Source organism: Rattus rattus, chromosome 5 (assembly GCF_011064425.1).
Source record: "Rattus rattus isolate New Zealand chromosome 5, Rrattus_CSIRO_v1, whole genome shotgun sequence".
In the NCBI taxonomy this organism is placed as follows: Eukaryota; Metazoa; Chordata; class Mammalia; order Rodentia; family Muridae; genus Rattus; species Rattus rattus.
In genome coordinates this window covers 97,818,830-97,837,543 of record NC_046158.1, presented here as the reverse complement: position 1 = coordinate 97,837,543, position 18,714 = coordinate 97,818,830, and the positions used below count along the sequence as shown (strand labels likewise).

The 18,714-nt window shown below is 42.3% G+C and overlaps 2 protein-coding genes and 1 pseudogene across 2 annotated transcripts in view; 1 reads left to right on the top strand and 2 right to left on the bottom strand.

The window, feature by feature from the left end:
* Nucleotides 1-4,927: 4,927 nt before the first annotated feature.
* On the top strand, nucleotides 4,928-10,317 carry Ndufaf1 (NADH:ubiquinone oxidoreductase complex assembly factor 1). Its single transcript, XM_032903974.1, has 4 exons — nucleotides 4,928-5,567; nucleotides 7,911-8,096; nucleotides 9,322-9,396; nucleotides 9,969-10,317. Exons 1-4 carry the CDS (start codon nucleotides 4,992-4,994, stop codon nucleotides 10,116-10,118), a joined length of 987 nt encoding a protein of 328 aa, XP_032759865.1. The 5' UTR covers nucleotides 4,928-4,991; the 3' UTR covers nucleotides 10,119-10,317.
* A 2,947-nt stretch (nucleotides 10,318-13,264) lies between these two features.
* LOC116900960 lies at nucleotides 13,265-14,327 on the bottom strand (annotated as a pseudogene).
* Nucleotides 14,328-17,277: 2,950 nt separating this feature from the next.
* Nucleotides 17,278-18,714, bottom strand: part of Nusap1 (nucleolar and spindle associated protein 1) — a 30,424-nt gene continuing 28,987 nt past the window's right edge. The window contains exon 11 of the mRNA XM_032903973.1: nucleotides 17,278-18,152. Coding sequence (XP_032759864.1) covers nucleotides 18,056-18,152 — 97 coding nt within the window. The 3' untranslated portion in view covers nucleotides 17,278-18,055. The remainder of the gene's footprint in view (nucleotides 18,153-18,714) is intronic.

Sequence of the window (18,714 nt, the reverse complement as noted above, 5' to 3'; positions counted from 1 at the left end):
AACAAAACACGAAGTTGTAGTATTGTTAGAAAAGTAATAAGACATCTGAATGTCTGGAAAACAGGGTTAATAATGTTACTCATAATCCACCATTTTACCTTCTTACTACTTTAAGTCCTTTCCCCTATTAAAATTTTTTCTTTTTATAATTGTTCTTTTTCTTCGAAAAGGGGACACATGCTGACTACCTTGCCCTTGAACCTTCTACGTATCCGAAAATGGTAAATTCCTGATCCTTGTTTCTCTACTTCCCAAGAGCTGGGTTTTGTAAGTTGCACCCAAATCTTACCAGGACTTTGATATTTAAAAGGTGTTCTCCATAAGCTGATGAGCCCTTACCTGGAAGGTAGGGGCAGGAGGATCAGGAGTTCAAGATCAACCTGGGTCACATGGGGCTCTTACCAAAAGGAAAAAGACTGACAGAATCTATTTGGCTGGGCATGGTAACAAATGTCTGTAATCCTAACACTTAGGTTGAGGAAGGATTAGATTCAAGACCTGTGTCTACTTTATTAGAAGCCCATTTTATCAAAATTGCCAGATGATTTAAAGGGACTATAAAGTTTAAGAAGCCCCTTGTTAGAGAGAATTATATAGGTGTGGTAAAAGCCATAAGATTCGGGGTTGGGGATTTAGCTCAGTAGTAGAGCACTTGCCTAGCAAGCATAAGGCCCTGGGTTCAGTCCTCAGCTCCGAAAAAAAAGAAAAAAAAAAGCCATAAGATTCAGAACCCTCACACTTGTGACAGAGATAAAGAAATGTGGAGCAAGGGGTTGGGGATTTAGCTCAGTGGTAGAGTGCTTGCCTAGAAAGCGCAAGGTCCTGGGTTCGGTCCTCTGCTCCAAGGGGGGAAAAAAAAAGAAAGAAAGAAAAAGAGAAGGATAAAGCCAATAATTCTTATTAGGGGTTGGGGATTTAGCTCAGTGGTAGAGCGCTTGCCTAGCAACTGCAAGGCCCTGGGTTCGGTCCCCAGCTCTGAAAAAAAGAAAAAGAAAAAAGAAAAAAAAAAAAAGAAATGTGGAGCTGCTTGTTCAAAAATATTAAGTTTCCAGAATGCTGAGCATCATACTGGGACCTGGAGATACAGCATTGAATAGTCAACATTAAGGTACTTACAGTCTGGGTTGGGGGACATTGACAAATGAAAAAGTCAGTAAACTGTAGCCAGCATTCGTTGGGAATAATTCATTCATAGGGACACTTCTTGGTGGAATTGGATAGTCAAGAACAATTTTGCCCCCGTGGTGTAACATGGCTAAGCTAAATCTCAAGGGATCTGTTATTTGGGAAAAATCAGCAGAGAACATTCTTGGCCTAAGAGAAGCAATTAATTAAGGTGTGTGGTCCAAAAGGTGTTGGTTGGATCACAAGTATTCTGTCTGATGGAAACACACAATGAATTTGAGATGAGACTAGAGGTGAAGTTGGAGTGATGGCCAAGGACACCTGGTCTAGAGTAGAAAGTAGATTTTATTGTGAATGTACAGGGAGCCTCAGGAGGAATCTGTCTATCATCTGTTAACTGTTTGGTACTAGGGATTAAACCCAGGCTTCATGTATGGTCAGCATATACTCCACTGAGCTATCCCTCTAGGTACTCGAAGGGTTTTAATTGGTTAAAAGAATTGGTGTCTTTCTAGAGGCTGAGTGGGGAGTAAAAAAATGTGGCCCTGTGACAAGAGCAGTGATCTGGGAGAGAGGTGGGGGGGCCTCCGTGATGTGTGGATGAGAAAAGAGGGGCTTATCAGAAGCATGACAAGTTCTTTTTTTAGTTGAAGTGGCCTGGGTGCTTCTTTTGGGTTGGCAAGGTGGGGTGGGGGTTCACTGTAGTTCAGTCTGACATACAGTCTATTGTATAGCTCAAGCTTGCCTGAAACTCATCGTGTAGCTCGTGCTAACCTTCACCTTAGGATGTTCCTGCCCAAGCTTTCCAAAACTATACGACAGGCATATTCTATCATACTTGGCCATGAGTAACACTTTGATATAGATTCAAGCAGCTAACAGGTGGACTAGATTGTTGAGGACTTAAAATTTATCATTATCATTATCATCATCATCATCATCATCATCATCATCATCATTATTATTATTATTATTATTATTATTATTATTATTATTAGGCGGTTGTCAGAGGGTAACTTTATGGAGTCAGTCCTCTCCTTCACCTTCATGTGGCTTCCAGGATCCAGCTAAGGTTTTCAAGTTTGAGTGGCAGCATTTCACCTGATAAGGCATCTTACCAGCCCCCTCCCTCACACCTTTTAGCCTTTTTTTTTTTAATGTTCGTTGATGTTTTGCTTGCACCTATGTCTGTGTAAGCATGTGAGAAGCTTTGGAATGGCAGTTACAGATAGGTGAGAGCTGCCATGTGGGGGCTGGGAACTGAATCTGCATGGAAGAGACCTCCCCACGCCCACCCACTCCTTTCAGATGAGAGACTCTTGTTGCATGTGCTTGTTTTCGCCATGTGCTGATATTGTAGTCTTTTGTTTAGAATTGTTCTGTGGTGCTATAGAGAAGTGGAATGAGAGAGCTGACCTCACACACTTGTCTTCTGTCCTCCACACATATAGCACAGCACCCACATACTTGGCAAGTACTTACCCATAGGGTGACAGGTTCAAAGGTCATAGATCTTTGTTTTTATCTACCTTTTCGATGTATCTCTGGGGTTAGGATGGAAGAAAGACAAAGAAACTAGCATCAGATATTTTATTTCCACCCAGGGCAGGTTGGAATAGGGGGAGGATCTGCCTTTCTGGTGCACTCCTTAAATGTTGGGATTACGGGCAAAGTTGATACTTTTCATTAGAACTGTGCGAGTAATATTGCTAGTGTCTAGTAGACTGAAGGCCAGGGGTTTAGTTCCAGTCTCAGTACTGGGTGACACTGTAACTTTAGGCAAGTCTCTTGGTTTGTTTCCTACAGAGAGGACATACCTCACTGGTTATTTACCTCATAGGATTCTTCATTTGTTTGTTTGTTTGTTTCTTTCTTTCTTTCAGAGTAATTATTTTTTTAAAAGAATTATTTTTTTATTTTATGTATCTGAGCACACTGTAGCTGTCTTCAGACACACCAGTAGAGGGTATCTGATCTCTTTACAGATGGCTGTGAGCCACCATGTGGTTGCTGGAAATTGAACTCAGGACCTCTAGAACAGTCAGTGCTCTTAACTGCCGAGCCATCTCTCCAGCCGGGATTCTTTCTTTTTAATTCAAAAATTACTTGTGTATATGCATGATAGCTGTATGGACACATGTGGTGTGATGTCTGTGTGGGGAACAGAGGACAATTTTGTGGCTTTAACGCTCTCCTTCCACTTTCAGGTAGGATCTGAGAATTGAACTCAGGTTGCCAGGCTTGCTCGCACGCACGCATCTTTACCCACTGAGCCGTCCTGTTAGCCATTGTTTCACATGGTTCTTATATGGATTAAATGAGATAATAGATGTCAGAAAATCTGTAAATATTAACAGTGAAGTTTAAATGTGGTGGTATTACTTAGGTCTCCCATCTCTTCATTCTTTTTCTTTCTTACTTTTTTGGTTCTTCAAAATGGGATCTTATATATCTGGGAGTGAACTTGAATTTGTTATGTAGCCAAGATGACTTCCTGATCTTACAGTCTCTCAGCACAAGCCCTGCTTAGGTCTGCCTTGAAGGTGCTCAGATACTAACTAACTGCAGGGTGGGCCTGGGCCTGCACATTTGTTAGACATGAAGATCTTGGGGAAATTTCTTGAAGTGCAGTGAGTCAGAGAGCCACCTTGTGATTGTCATTCCATCTGATCCTCAGAAGAAACTCGGGACCAACAGGGACCTAATTTCTGAGGAAAGAGAGTGCTCAAAAGACCAGCTGGTTTCTGGGAGAGCAAACTGCTTGTTTTGTTCCGTTTTGTTTTGAGACAGGGTTTCTCTGTGTAGTCCTGACTGTCCTGGAACTCACTCTGTAGACAAGGCTGGCCTTGAATTCGGAGATCTGCCTGCCTCTGCCTGCAGAGTGCTGGAATTAAAGGCATGTGCCACCACCGCTTGGCCGTGGGGGCAGAATGCTTTATTGGGTTTAGTAGTCTGGACCTCACTACTTGAATATTCACAACCTAATAGGTAAACAGAACCAAGGATCAGTCTAGATCTTCTGACTCTGTAATGCTCACTTTAGCCCCTCTTTTTGTAAATGAAGTACTAATGTCCAAAGTCATATGGCCCCGGCTCTACACTGAAGTACTTGAGTATTTTACTTCTTAGAACCTATTATTTCTTTAAAAATCATAAGAAAAAGAGTTAATTAAAAAAATTAAAATCTGGGGCTGGAGAGACGGCTCAGAGGTTAAGAGCACTGACTGTTCTTCCAGAGGTCCTGAGTTCGATTCCCAGCAACCACATGGTGATTCACAACCATCTGTAATGGGATCTGACGCCCTCTTCTGGTGTGTCTGAAGACAGCTACAGTGTACTCACATACATAAAATAAATAATTTTAAAAAACACAAGGGAAATCTGCTTTAAAGTTAACATAACCTCTTAAGGTACCTTGTGGCCTGCACTTGAATTGTTTGGGGGTCAGTCGTCAGCTCTCAAGCTAAGACTACGCTTTCATCGTGCTGGGAGTTTTGTATAGTGACATCTCATGTAGGCCAACTGGCTTTGAACTCACTATGCAGCTGACGATGACTTTAACTTCTGATTGTCCTGTCTTTGTCTTCCAGGGCTAGGGTTGCACCAGACTTAGCTATATTAGTTCTGGGTTTTGTTTTGTTTTTTTGTTTTGTTTTGTTTTGTTTTACTCTGCTTCTAATAAATAACCACTGTTGAATAAATTGGGAAAAATATGTCATAATACATGGTCTCTGTTGAGTTTGAGCTTCTAATGACTTATCCATTGCTCTGCTGGTAACTGGTGTCTCTTTTGTTACAGGTGTAATTGTGCTGACTACTGAAGCTTGTTTTCTCAGCCCAGGCACGTTTTTTACTTTTTTCTTACAATGGCTTCTATTCACAAATTACTGAGAGGTACTTATATTCATAGAAACTTCCTGAGGCCAAGGGCTGCAGTACCTCCATTTGTGGGTAATCACTTTGTAGACTATTCTTCCAGTAGTCTTCAGAAACAAGTGGCTTCTGCTAACAAAGTCTCCCAGCAGGGAAAGACTGAAGAAGGCTTACAAGGACATGACCACAAAGAAGTTGCTTTGGATGTACCTTCTTCTGACAGGACACCTGAGGTTAGTTTTGATAAAGCAATTAGAGATGAAGCAATGGAACATTTTAGACGTTTGAAGGATGAAATTGTGGCTCATGTGAGAGGTCCAGATGGCCGCCCACTACATGAGGTCATAATGGAACAAGCCAGGGTTGTCTGGCAGTTTCGTGAAAAAGAAGATTTGGATAAGTGGATAGTGACTTCTGATAAGACAATTGGAGGTAGAAGTGAAATATTCTTGAAAATGAGCAAGAACAACCGAAGTGCCCTGCTTTATGGAACTCTGAGCTCTGAGGCGCCTCAGGATGGGGAAAGTAACCAAAGTGGATACTGTGCGATGATCTCCAGGATTCCAAGGGTAGGTGAGGCCTGTTTTCTTATGACTTTGATTGTAGTATAAACTGTAACAGACACTTGATCTTCTGTAAGTGAACACATCTGTTTTGCTATATATAGGCATCTTGTCTTATATAGAGATAAGTAACTACTTGGCCTTAGTGTAAAAGGAGACAGTGGTTTCTTGATTGAGGGCATTATTTTGGGATTGAGAAGTACGGTGCATCTGAGAATCCTGAGAAGATAGACTTTGAAAGGTATCTGGGGGGGTTGGGGATTTAGCTCAGTGGTAGAGCGCTTGCCTAGGAAGCGCAAGGCCCTGGGTTCGATCCCCAGCTCCGAAAAAAAAAGAACCAAAAAAAAAAAAGAAAGGTATCTGGGGAGATTGACATCTCCAGCTTGCACTAAAGGAGGGTCACCCTGTATGTAGCCTTTGTTTTTGGTTTTAAGTCAGGATCTCTCATACAGCTCAGGCTGGCCTTGAGCTAACTGTAGCTGAGGATGACTTTGAACTCATGATACTCCCTCCTTGACCTAAATGCTGGAATTAAAGGGGTGTGCCACCATGTCTAGTACTTATATTCATATTTGACATTATGGACCTGAGTTTGGGTCTCCAGTACATATATAAGAATCTGGGTGTGGCACTATGTACGTACAAATAACAGACAGTTGCATATGTATGTCTAATGACTGTGTATACAGATCTGCTATTTCCCTGTGTCTGTTATGCCAAATATGGATACACACTACTGTTCTCAACTCTAGTACCATGTGGTTCATTCTAGCCTTTCATCTCTCAACTGTAACTTCCTCTCTTACAGTGAGAACTCTTCAATCTTTTACCATCCGCTCTCCAACCCTAGGAATGTATAATGCAGGTTTGGAATTTTTGTAGTTGTGTTACTTAAATTAGTCTTGAACTCCTGGGCTTAAGTGCTCCTCCATTGTCTGCTGCCTTAGCAGATGGAATTGCAAGCACTCACCATCATGCTTCATGTTTATTCTGCACTGGTGATCAAACCCAGGGCCTTCAGCATTCTGTGCAGGTATCAGCCATAGTCAGCCCCAGTTTCAGGATTCTCCACCCAAAGCCCTGTCAGAAATGACATTAGAGTGGAGTGCCTATCCTGGGCCTGGTAATGCAGACCTGTAATCCCAGCAGTGTGGGAAAGCAGGAGTTTTGCCAAACCAAGGCCTGCCTAGGCTACTAAGTTCAGGCCATCTATGCAAATAAGGGGAATCATCCCTCAGAATAAAAACCGTGGGTGTAGTAATGAATTCTTGTACTCACTACATTTGGGAGGAGGCAGGAAGATTGGGAGTTCAAGGTTATTCTGAGTTATGTAGGGAGCTCTAGGATACACAAGATATCCTCAGAAAACTACAAAGCAAAAGGAAGACTAGAGACACAGCAGAGCTGTAAAGTGCTTGCTTGTTCAGAACCCTATGTCCAATCAGTACTCCATATTATGAAACAACAGAAAACAACGTTGTTTTACTACTTTTCCTCTTTTTTCTTACTTTTTCTTTCCTTCCTTTCATTTGCTCATTCTTTGGTTCAGTTTGATTTTTTTGGTTTGTTTTTGTTTTTCAAGACAGGGTTTCTTTGTGCAGCCATGGCTGTCTGGGAACTTGATTTGTAGATTAGGCTGGTCTAGAACTCACAGAGATCCACCTGCCTCTGCCTCTCAAGTCCTAGGATTAAAGGTGTGTGATCTTTTGTTACATAGTTTCTTTTGTTTTACGTCTTAAGGTTTCTGACTGGAGTTACAGGTAGACACAGCCACACCTAGGTTTGTAGGTGGGTGCGGGGGATCTGAACTTGGGTCCATATGCTTTTGCAAGAAGCACTGATCGTCTTTTCAGCCTCATGATTTACAGAACTTGAGCTTGGTTTTTGATGAGGCAATACATTTGTCATAAAATAAACCACCCAGAAGCCATTGTTCCTTAACCAGGGAGGGAGTACATTTATTTCCATTCAGTAAACACAAATGAATGGCTGCTCTACAGAAACACTCTTCTAGGTTAATCATGCCTCGAACATTACCTTAGAAACAGAAGTCAGTATGTTTGTACTAGAATAATGATGAGCAGGTTTATTTTGCAAAATATACATAGGATGCCATATTGGGTCAGCAAGATGGCTCAGTGGGTAAGGTATTTGCTGCTAAACTGATAGAAGCTGATAGTTCAGTCTCTGGAACCCACATGGAAAAAGGAACGACTGACTAACAAAAATTGTCCTCTGGCACTCGTATATGCTCCTCCCCCCACATTAAACAACCCTGCTGACTTGGTGATGGCTCACTTTTTCTCACAGTGCAGAATGAACTAAACAGCTTGCTTTGCTGTTCCTCAGGGTGCTTTTGAGAGGAAGCTGTCTTATGATTGGTCCCAGTTCAATACTCTGTATCTCCGAGTCCGTGGGGATGGCCGGCCTTGGATGGTGAATATTAAGCAAGACACGGAGTTTATCCAGAAGAAAAATCAGATGTACAGTTACTTCATGTTCACCCGTGGGGGACCCTACTGGCAGGAAGTCAAGGTAAAATTTCAGTTCTTCACTGTTAGGGAAATGGGATCTATTGATATTATGGTTACATTGTGGTTTCCTTTTTCATAGTAATAATTCTTATATAAAATAGAGGCTGATTGAGTAGAAGTAAGAGCACCTTGGGGGAAAATTTAAAAGACAAATGATTTCATTTTTTTTTAAAGATTTATTCATTTATTATATATAAGTACATTGTAGCTGTCTTCAGACACACCAGAAGAGGGCATCAGATCTCTTTATAGATGGTTGTGAGCCACCATGTGGGTGCTGGGAATTGAACTCAGGACCTCTGGAAGAGCAGTCGGTGCTCTTAACCACTGAGCCATTTCTCCAGCCCCAAATGACTTCATTTTTTCATTAATAAAGATATGCCAGGCATGATAGCACATGCTTTTAATCCCAGTGCTCTGGAGGCAAAGGCAGGCATCACTCTCTGAGTTTGAGGCCAGCCTGGCCTACATAGCAAATTCTAAGACAGTCAGGGCTGATTTAAAAATCTAATTTACGTATGTATGTATCCTAGTTTGGATTACTTTTGCTGTGGTGAAACACCATGACCAAAAGCAAGTTGTGGGGAAAAGTTGTATTCCACTCACAGTTCCTTACAACATTCATCATCAAAAGCAGTGAGGACAGGAACTCAAGCAGGGCAGGAGCCTGGAGGCAGGAGCTGGTGCAGAGGCCATGGTGGGCAGTGCTTACTGGCGTGTGTCTGATGACTTGCTCAGCCTGCTTGCTGTCTTTGGTCTAAGGTAAAGTAGTAAAGTGCTTCCAGGTTTACAGCATTGTAAGAACAGAACATCTCAGAGAACTGTGGTTTAATCCAAAGAGCTAGCCATTTTTTTTTTTTTTTTTTTTTTTGGTTCTTTTTTTCGGAGCTGGGGATCGAACCCAGGGCCTTGCGCTTCCTAGGCAAGCGCTCTACCACTGAGCTAAATCCCCAGCCCCAAGAGCTAGCCATTCTTACACATGAAAGTTTTACTTACTAGCTTTCCTACTTATTGTAATGTGGTCTTGTTATGTTACTCATGCTAGTCTTGAACAGTGAATTTAGGCAGTCCTCTGCCTTAGTCTCCAGAGTTAGCCGGGACTATAGCTTTTAGCATATGTAAAATACTTAGATATGGAAATTAAATATTCTTTTATCATTGTGGCTCCAACAAATGCTGCAGATGTTCATTTTCTAGCTCTGAAATAACTAGTCTCTCTTTTTCAGATTCCTTTCTCCAAATTTTTCTTTTCAAATCAAGGAAGGATACGAGATGTACAGGGCCCACTGATACTGGACAAGGTAAGGTTTCCACTCAGAATGAGGCCTTCCTTAGTGTACGACAGTTGTAGTGAGGTCCAGCTCAGTCTGTTTTGCAGGAATGGCAGATAACAGATTAAAATTCCTGCCCAGGCTCCTCTATTAGGACAGAAGTGGACTTGGACCTCTGTCCTGGGGATGTTTTCAGTATGCTCCCTTTTATTTTAGCTCTGCATAAGAGCTCAGAAGATCTTCCAGGAGACTGCACTGAGAGGCCATGCTGTGTCGCTCTTAAGTGGACTACTTAAAGGAGACAGGGAAGAGGGTGGGGGGGAGTAATCACCCAGTTGTGCTGGGCACCCCTCTAAATCCCAGCACTTGAGGGGTGAAGGAAGAGGAACAGGAGTTGAAAGCCAGCTGTGGCTATATACCAAGTTCAGGGCCCTGTCTAGAAGAAAGGAAAAGAAGAAAGTAGTCTTGTTATAGTTCATTATAGCAAATGACAAGTATGCCATGCTAAGGGCTGGTGCTGGGAGGCCCTACTAGTGATTCAGGAAGAACAGTGTGCATAGTGTATGAGATTCTAATCCATCTCTTTTATTTTTTATCTTTAGATCTCTTCTATAGGATTCACTCTGTCTGATAAGGTGGATGGACCATTCTTTCTGGAAATAGATTTCATTGGTGTATTTACTGATCCAGCCCATACAGAAGAATTTGCTTATGAGAATTCTCCAGTTCTTAACCCAAGACTTTTCAAATAGAGAACTGGGGACAGATTTGAGTAAAACTAGAGTGAGTAGTGGTGATAAATAAAACACGCAAAACCTTTCTGTCTGCCCCGCCCCGCTCAGTACTTACTTAAGACAGGAAGTACAGCATGGCCTCTCAGTGAGTCTCCTGGAAGATCTTCTGAGCTCTTACGTAAAGCTAAAATAAAAGGAAGCATACTGAAAACAGAAATAAGGCCTTTCTGTCTACCACCTCCCCTCAGCTTTTCTGCTGTGCTGGAAACTGAAATTGAATGCAGAGCCTCATGTGCAAGACAAACATGAGCTATACTCCTGTCCGCAAATAAGCATTTGTTTAATGTAGTAATGAGTGTGGTTATATATTCTTTATCATTAGGTGCTGTTGCTAAGAGAGCAAGTGTTTGGGACCCAGCATGAAACGAGGGCTTTAGCTAATAGAAACACAATGTAAGGAACACATTAGCTGGGAAAATTCCTATAGAAGATTGTCCTGTGTAAGGAGACAGTTTTCTTTTTCTTTTTTTTTTTAAAGATTTATTTATTTATTATATATAAGTACACTGTAGCTGTCTTCAGATACACCAGAAGAGGGCATCGGATCTCTTTATAGATGGTTGTGAGCCACCATGTGGTTGCTGGGAATTGAACTCATGACCTCTGGAAGAGCAGTCGGGTGCTCTTAACCGCTGAGCCATCTCTTCAGCCCAGGAGACAGTTTTCAAATAAGGCAATGGTGCAACTGTGGTTGGTCTTCTACCACACTGTCCTTTTGTTTCCTAATTGACCTTTGAAGAAAAGAGTCTGCTAAACAATGTGAGGATAAAAGTCAGTGGGAAATTGCTTGCCTTCCAAAGACATGAGATTAGTAGTTCTTACTTTCAGGGGCTTGCATAACTATTGCTGATAGGAGAGAGAGACAGACTATGGTTGCTAAAGAACCCCATTCATTTAAAAATGTCACAGAGGGAGCTATAGAGCTAGCTCAGCACGTAAGAGTACTGACTGTTCTGGGACAGTACCCAGGTTCTCTTCCCCACACCCATGTGGCAGCCCAGCATTTTGGGTTGATTTCCAGGGGTTCTGAAGCCCTCTTTTGGCCTCCAATGGTACCAGTCTCACATGTGGTGCATAGACATACATCCATATATATTAAGTGAAAAAAACTTAAAGGCTTGGGCTGGAAAGATGGCTAAGCAGTTAAGAGCACTGACTGCTCTTCTAGATAGAGGTCCTGAGTTCAATTCCCAGCCACCAAATGGTGGCTCATAACCATTTGTGATGGAATCTGATGCCCTCTTCTGGTGTGTCTGAAGACAGCTTCAGTGTACTCATATACATAAAATAAATAAATCTTTAAAAAAAATGTACAGACTTATTTTTATTTCATGTGTGTTTGTGTTTGCCTGCCTGTGTTGTCTGTACACCACGTGTATACAGTTGCCCATGAAAGCAAGAAGAGGGTGTTGGATTCTGTGGAACCGGAGGTACAGACCGTTGTGAACCAGAGCACCCTAGTGCCAAGGACCAGCCTTGGCTTGGAGAGCAACCTCAGCAAGGGGTGTTTAGGAACAGCAAAAGTATCAACTCGAAATCAATCCTATGGTACAAGCTGACAGCCTTCTGTTCTGCTCCACAGTTCTCCAGAGAGCTCAAGACAGCTCAGCTCTTGTAGACCAAAGCCCAGTCTTTTACTTAGCAATTCAATCATCCTCTTATGGACTCCGTGGGCACCTGTATTCACACATATACACACTCACACATAAATATTAAACTTTGTTTTTCCAGACAGGGTTTGTCTCTGCCTCCTGAATGCTGGGAATAAAGGCATGCACCACCACTTAAACATTACTTTAATAAAGGTAGGGGTGGCGATTTTAAACTAGGCCTGGAGGTAGGTCTACAATCCTAGATGCTTGTGGGAGTGAGGCAAAAGGTTAACACATTCAAAGTCAGCCTGAGCTATAGAATGGATTCAAGGTCAGCCTGAGCCTCCTAATGAGACTGTGTCCAAACGAAGGGTGTAGTTTCAGTGGTACAGAGCTTGTTGAGTGAGAACAGCTCTGGGCCTGTTTTCCAAAGGTACAAAATCACCTTTGGAAAGAGTATTTGCACCATGAATTACATGATCAGTGAAAATAATGCTCCAGTTTTCTCATACGCTCACCAATACGTATTTTGTGTATGTGAATGTGGTATAGGTATGCATATGTCAAGACATGCATGTAGAGCTCAAATGTTTTGGTTTTTGGTTTTTCCAGACAGGGTTTCTGTGTAGCCCTGGCTGTCCTGGAACTCTGTAGACCAGGCTGCCTTCAAACTCGGAGGTCTGCCTGCCTCTGCTTCCTGATTGCTGGAATGAAAGGTTTACATCACTACTGCCTGGACACAACTTCAGAAGTTCAACTTCAACTTTCACATTGTTTGAGGAAGGTCTTAGTTTGAAACTTTGTATGCCAGGCTAGGGAGCTGGCAAACTGCTAAGGAGTCTCTTCTCCGCCTTCCCTGTTGTGTGTAGCTACAATTATAGGTGTGTGCTACAGAGTATTCTTTTTTTTTTTTTTTTTAAAGATTTATTTATTTATTATATATGAGTACACTGTAGCTGTCTTCAGATACACCAGAAGAGGGCATCGGATCTCTTTACAGATGGTTGTGAGCCACCATGTGGTTGCTGGGAATTGAACTCATGACCTCTGGAAGAGCAGTCGGGTGCTGTTAACCGCTGAGCCATCTCTCCAGCCCGCTACAGAGTATTCAAGGCAGAAACATGGCCCACTGAGCCATCTTTGTTCTGTTGTTACTTTGATACAGGGTCTTACTGTGTTTCCCAGGCTGCCTTTGAACTTGCAGCAATCCTCTTGCCTCTGATTCCCCAGTGTGCTCTCAAGTACTGGGATTGCTATAGAATATTTTGTCCATGACTTCCTACCATTTTCGTGGCTGGCTTTGAATTTGTGATCTTTTTGGAGCCTCCTGAGTGCTGGGATTATAGAACTGTGCCAACAAATCAGTCTTAAAAAATTTTTTTCTAGGGGTTGGGGATTTAGCTCAGTGGTAGAGCGCTTGCCTAGGAAGCGCAAGGCCCTGGGTTTGGTCCCCAGCTCCGAAAAAAAAAAAATTTTTTTTTCTAAACAAGTCAATTTATTTAAACAGTTGACTTAGGCATCTGCAATGGTGACTTCAGCCTCCACTCCTGGCTCAATACTGATGGAAATAATCTGTTCAACAATCTCAGAAGGACTGTGTAAATCAATGAGTCGCTTGTGGATTCTCATCTAGAAACGATCCCAGGTCTTGGAACCTTCACCACAAGGTGTTTTTCTGGTAGTGATTCTCAGTGTCTTGGTAGGCATGCGCACCGGTCTTTACACTTATAGATTCTTCTTTGTGCCTCTGCTCAAGTCCGCACAAACCTTCTCCAGCGACTTCACATATCGACTGGTGAGCGTGATTGAATTTGGTGAATCGCTACTTCCAGCTCCACAGGTGTCTTTCCGGTATCTTTAAATGCCACAGCTGAGGCTTCCTGATCGACTTGTTCCTCAGCAGGAGCCAACAGCAGTGAGTCAGGACAGAAGAGACTGGACAAAGCTCGGCAGCACGCACCACCAGGTCTCAGAAAGCCATCTTAAAATTCTTTTTTTTTTTTTTTTTTTAAAGATTTATTTATTATATATAAATACACTGTAGCTATTCAGACACACCAGAAGAGGGCACCGGATGCCATGACAGATGGTTGTGAGCCACCATGTGGTTGCTGGGATTTGAACTCAGGACTTCTGGAAGAGCAGTCAGTGCTCTAACCGCTGAGCCATCTCTCTAGCCCCCCATCTTAAAATTCTTAAAAATAATTTTTAGGCCTGCCTTGTGGGCCCAAGACCAACCATGTTATAGAGCAATCTACTGTCTAAACAAAAAATGAAACTTTATTAAACATCTTTTGTTTAGGGGCACATGTGGAAGTGAGTGGATAGATGTGAGTCTCGGTAGGTTTAGCAGCAAGTACCTTAACCCACTGGCTGCAAGTTTATTTACTGTTAGCTTCTTCGATATCATATCTAAGAAGTCTTCTTCAATTCACCCACGATCACTCTTACATTTTTATATAAATAGTTCTATTGTAAGAAGGAACCAAACTGAACCCATTTTGAATAAAACTTCTGTTTTGAATAGGGGTCAAATAAAATTTAAGTTACCAAAACCTTCTGGGGTAACTGACATCCTGGTTGGCAAGTTGAGACATGAATGTTAGGCAAGTCGAATAACCCAACCAATGGGAACAGGGTAAGTGTACCACAAAGACGTGCCCCTAAGGAAGTCGCCTTTCCCTAAACTCTGGTTGATGGGGTAACTTGGCACAGATGTTAATAGTTTTGAAGTTCAAAGCCTCTGTTATATTGAGTATAATAAATTTTTCTCATCTGCATAAATACTAAGATGAACATTAGAAGATGCGGTCAGGGGGTTGGGGATTTAGCTCAGTGGTAGAGCGCTTGCCTAGCAAGCACAAGGCCCTGGGTACAGTCCCCAGCTCCGAAAAAAAAAAAAAGAAAAGAAAAAAAAGAAAAAAAAAGAAGATGCGGTCAGTTGCTACATTTGTGCTGCTGTCCCTGACTCGTGTTTTTGCTGCCTAATTCAAATAAATATCTTGTTTTGCTGGACTCTTGTGCCTGCTGGGTTGTTTTGATTTCAGACCCTAACAATACAAAGATTTATTCTTCCCAGGCTGTGGTGGCAGCTCTTAACCCCAGCACTCGAGAGGCAAAAGCAGCTGGATATGAGTTCAAGGCCATCCTGCTCTGATAGAGGCAAGTTCCAGTGCAGCCAGGGTTACATAGAGAAGCTCTGTCTTGTAAGAAAGATTTATGGGACTGGAGAGATGGCTCAGTGGTTAAGAGCACTGACTGCTCTTCCAGAGGTCCTGAGTTCAGTTTCCAGCACCCACATGGTGTGGCTTGCAGCCATTAGTAATGGCTAATGCCCTCTTCTGGCATGCCAGGGTGCATGTAGATAGAGCACATACAAAAATACATAAAGCTTAAAAAAAGAAAGTAGTCCAGGAACCTTCATTAGTGCCAGATAGCCAAAAACAGACTATAATGTTATTGTTAACACACGCTTATCTTTGTAACAGAACTACAACTCTGATCACTGTACCTTGTAAAGTTGAGTGTTCTACCTTTGTATTTCTTAAGATTTCGATTATTTGTATTTCCATATGAATTTTATTTCAGCACAGAAAAGAGAAAGAAAAAAATGGATTGATAAAAACTGTATTCAAGCTAGGCAGTGGTGGGCATGGCTTTAGCTCAGAGTGAGTTCTGTGAGTTTGAGGCCAGCATGGATTACAGAATTCCAGGAGAGCCAGGGATACACAGAAAAACGGTCTTAAAAAAAAAAAAAGTACTCAGTTTATAGATCAATTTTGAATGTCTTCATTTTAACCTGTTATAGAGACATGAAAATGTTAAGTTAGATTTCTAGTTTCAGCAACATTTTTATAGTTTTTCAGTGTATATGTCTTCAACTACAGTTTGAGTATGAAACATCTCTCGAAGGCCCATGTGCTAAAGGTTTGATTATTGCCTAAGGTACTATTGGGATGTAATAAATTCTTTAGGAATTAAAGCAGTTTTTGTAGTTTTGAGACAGGGCCACATTAGATAGCTTTGGCTGGCATGGAACTCACAACAATCCTGCCTCTTAGTTCCAATCCTGAGGAGGTACTTGCTACTAAAAGTGTGAGCCCCTGTGTCTGTGTGATGAAAATGGCTCCCGTAGGCTCATATATTTGAATCCTTGGATGATTGGTTGGTGGAACTGTTTGGGAAAAATTGGGAGGTAAGGCTTTAGTGAGGAGGTTATGGCACCGTCAGTGGGCTTTGAGGTTTGGAAAAGCCCAGGTTATTCATTGCTTTCTCTGCCTATTTGTCGATAAGGATTTAAGTAAGCTCTCAACTATGGCACCAACAACATGCCACCATGTGTGCCTGCCTGCTCCCATGTACCCTGCCACAGCAGTCATGGACTCTAACCCCCGGAACCATGAGCCCCAAATTAAACACTTTCTTTTGTAAGGAGCCTTGGTCATAGTGTTTTGTCTCCCACCAAAACCCTATTTAATGCTTTTTTTTTTTTAAAGATTTAATTTTTAAAACTATGTGTATATGTGGGCATATGCACATGAGTACTGGGTGCCCACAAGACCACAAAAGGATGAGTGTGGGAATACCTTTAGCTGGAGTTACAGGCAGTTGTGAGATACCTGACTTGGGTCCTAAAAATTGAAGAGTCTTCTGCAGGAGTATATACCTGCTGGTGACATGGCAGTGCACACCTCAAAGAGAATTCCAGGACAACCAGGGCTACAGAGAAACTCTGTCCAAAAAAAAAAAAAAAAAAAAAAGGTAGTACAGGCCCTAACCACTGGGCCATCATCCAGTCTATTTTTTTTTTTGCTTTTTTTTTTTTTTTTTCTGAGAATCAAGCCCAGGTCCTTGTGCATGCTAGGTAAGAGCCCTACAACCAAGCCAAACCACCCAGTCCTATGTTTGTTTTTGAAAAGCAGGGTCTCATGTGACTGGGGCAGACAATGAGCTTCCGGTCCTCCTGCCTCTCCCTCCTGAGTACTGAACTATAGGCTTATGTTACCACATTCAATCAGCTTTACTGATTTATAGGGTATGTAAATAGAACTGGTGACTATCAACCTTGTTATCTTACTATTTCTGGTAGTAAGTTGCAAGGCTTAAGATTCAAAATGAGGTAACAAAGGGAGAAAATTTTTTTTTTTAAGTACACTGTAGCTGTCTTCAGACTCGCCAGAAGAGGGCATCAGATCCCATCACAGATGGTTGTGAGCCACCATGTGGTTGCTGGGATTTGAACTCAGGACCCTTGGAAGAGCAGTCAGTGCTCTTAACCGCTGAGCCATCCCTCCAGCCCCCCAAAGAACACTTTATAGCCAGGTACGATATACATCTAACTCTGCACTTACCTGGGAGGTAGAAGCAGGGGGATCAAGGGTTTAAGGTCATCTTCAGATACAAAATGAGTTTGAGGCCAGTTTGCAATACATGCGCCCCTGTCTCAGTAGTGGGAGAGAAGGGGGTGGAGGAGGTGTGAGATGGCCATCCAGATCCTAGGCAACTCATGTTTAAAACAAGGAACCTATCACAGTGAAAATTTTTATTTATGAACATTGTAATCATTACACACAACTCAGAGTCTCTACAGGGCCGAGCAAGGTCAGAAGGTCAGCTCCCTCTCCTACTGTGAGATCTAAGTCTGCCAAGGAGGTTTTCTTATGGCAGCCATTCTCAGTTTTGTTTTTGGTGGGACCAGGAGTCAAATTCAGGGGCAGGTGTGTGATAGCCGAGTGCTATACAACTGAGGCACACCCTTTGCCCTGTGGCTTCTATTTAAGAGAGCGTAGAGGTTTTCTAGTTTAGGATTATAATGAGTGACAGTTGGCAAATACCTGAAATGTCGGAACAAGGCTCTTATAAGCTAAAACTTTTTACCTATCAAAATAAAATATATGATTTCAATAAGACTAATAGATTTTCCAGGCTACTGAACAAAAATGTGGCCTCCCAGCCTCCCTCTCCTGGGAGCGTCATCTTACTCTCTCACGCTGAGCTTCTGCCTCAGCTTGCCGCTCAGGGGACTCTTGTGCAGAAAAGGGTGCAGGTCATCGCCATCGGGACTAGCAGGGCCTTGACATGAAAAGCTCTTAAGATCACAAGGACAGGTCTTTAAAAGTTGGAGTTGTACAGGACATTAAGTGAAAGTCACTTCAGTTATGGATTTTAAGGTGATAATGTATTCTCAGATATAGCACAGAGGAGGCACTATACAAGTTATGACAGAAAAGAGCTTTTGATTGAAGAAGAGAAAGTATAAAAACATACAAAGGAGAATGAGTTAGGAGGAAAGGGACAGCAGGGTCACTGGGCTTTAGTCACACCCAAGTTTCTTCGAGCTTCCAAAAGCTTTTCTTTTCTCTCCTTCCGTTCTTGCACATGTCTCTTCCGTTGTTCTTCCCTAAGAGGGACAGACATGTTCCATGTTAGGCTCAACCTAGATGCTCTGACAGACACTGTAGACAATGTTCTGCTGACCTGACATCTAGTTAAATGGCACCTACAGGGCACCGGACTCTTAAGGGTTCCAATTTGTCAGCATTGTCTGCAAAGGCTCCAGTCAGTTAACTCAGCATTCTGAAGTCACACAGGGAACAAGAATCAGGGGACACCTGGGTGACTGAATTCAGCGCTGGTACTTTAAAAAAATTGGTTTTGAATGAGAAGTCTCACTCTTAGAAGTAGGACATATTATCACAAAGGGAGAAAAGGGAAATGGATATAGGCAAGAGGCAGATGCTAGGAAACCTGTATCAGGGAGTCCCAGGCCGCAAACCTAGACTCCTCTAAGGTCTATGCTTGGCTTGGGCCTGTGTTGGGGGCTTCACTCCTTACAATGCCTAGAGTTTGCTTTGGGTGAAGAATTTATACTTGGCCATCCATGAGCACTGGTTGTCTGCAGGGATATTTACAAGTGCTGTTGGGAAGGCAGGTCCCAAAAGAACACGCTTCAATTACCTAGG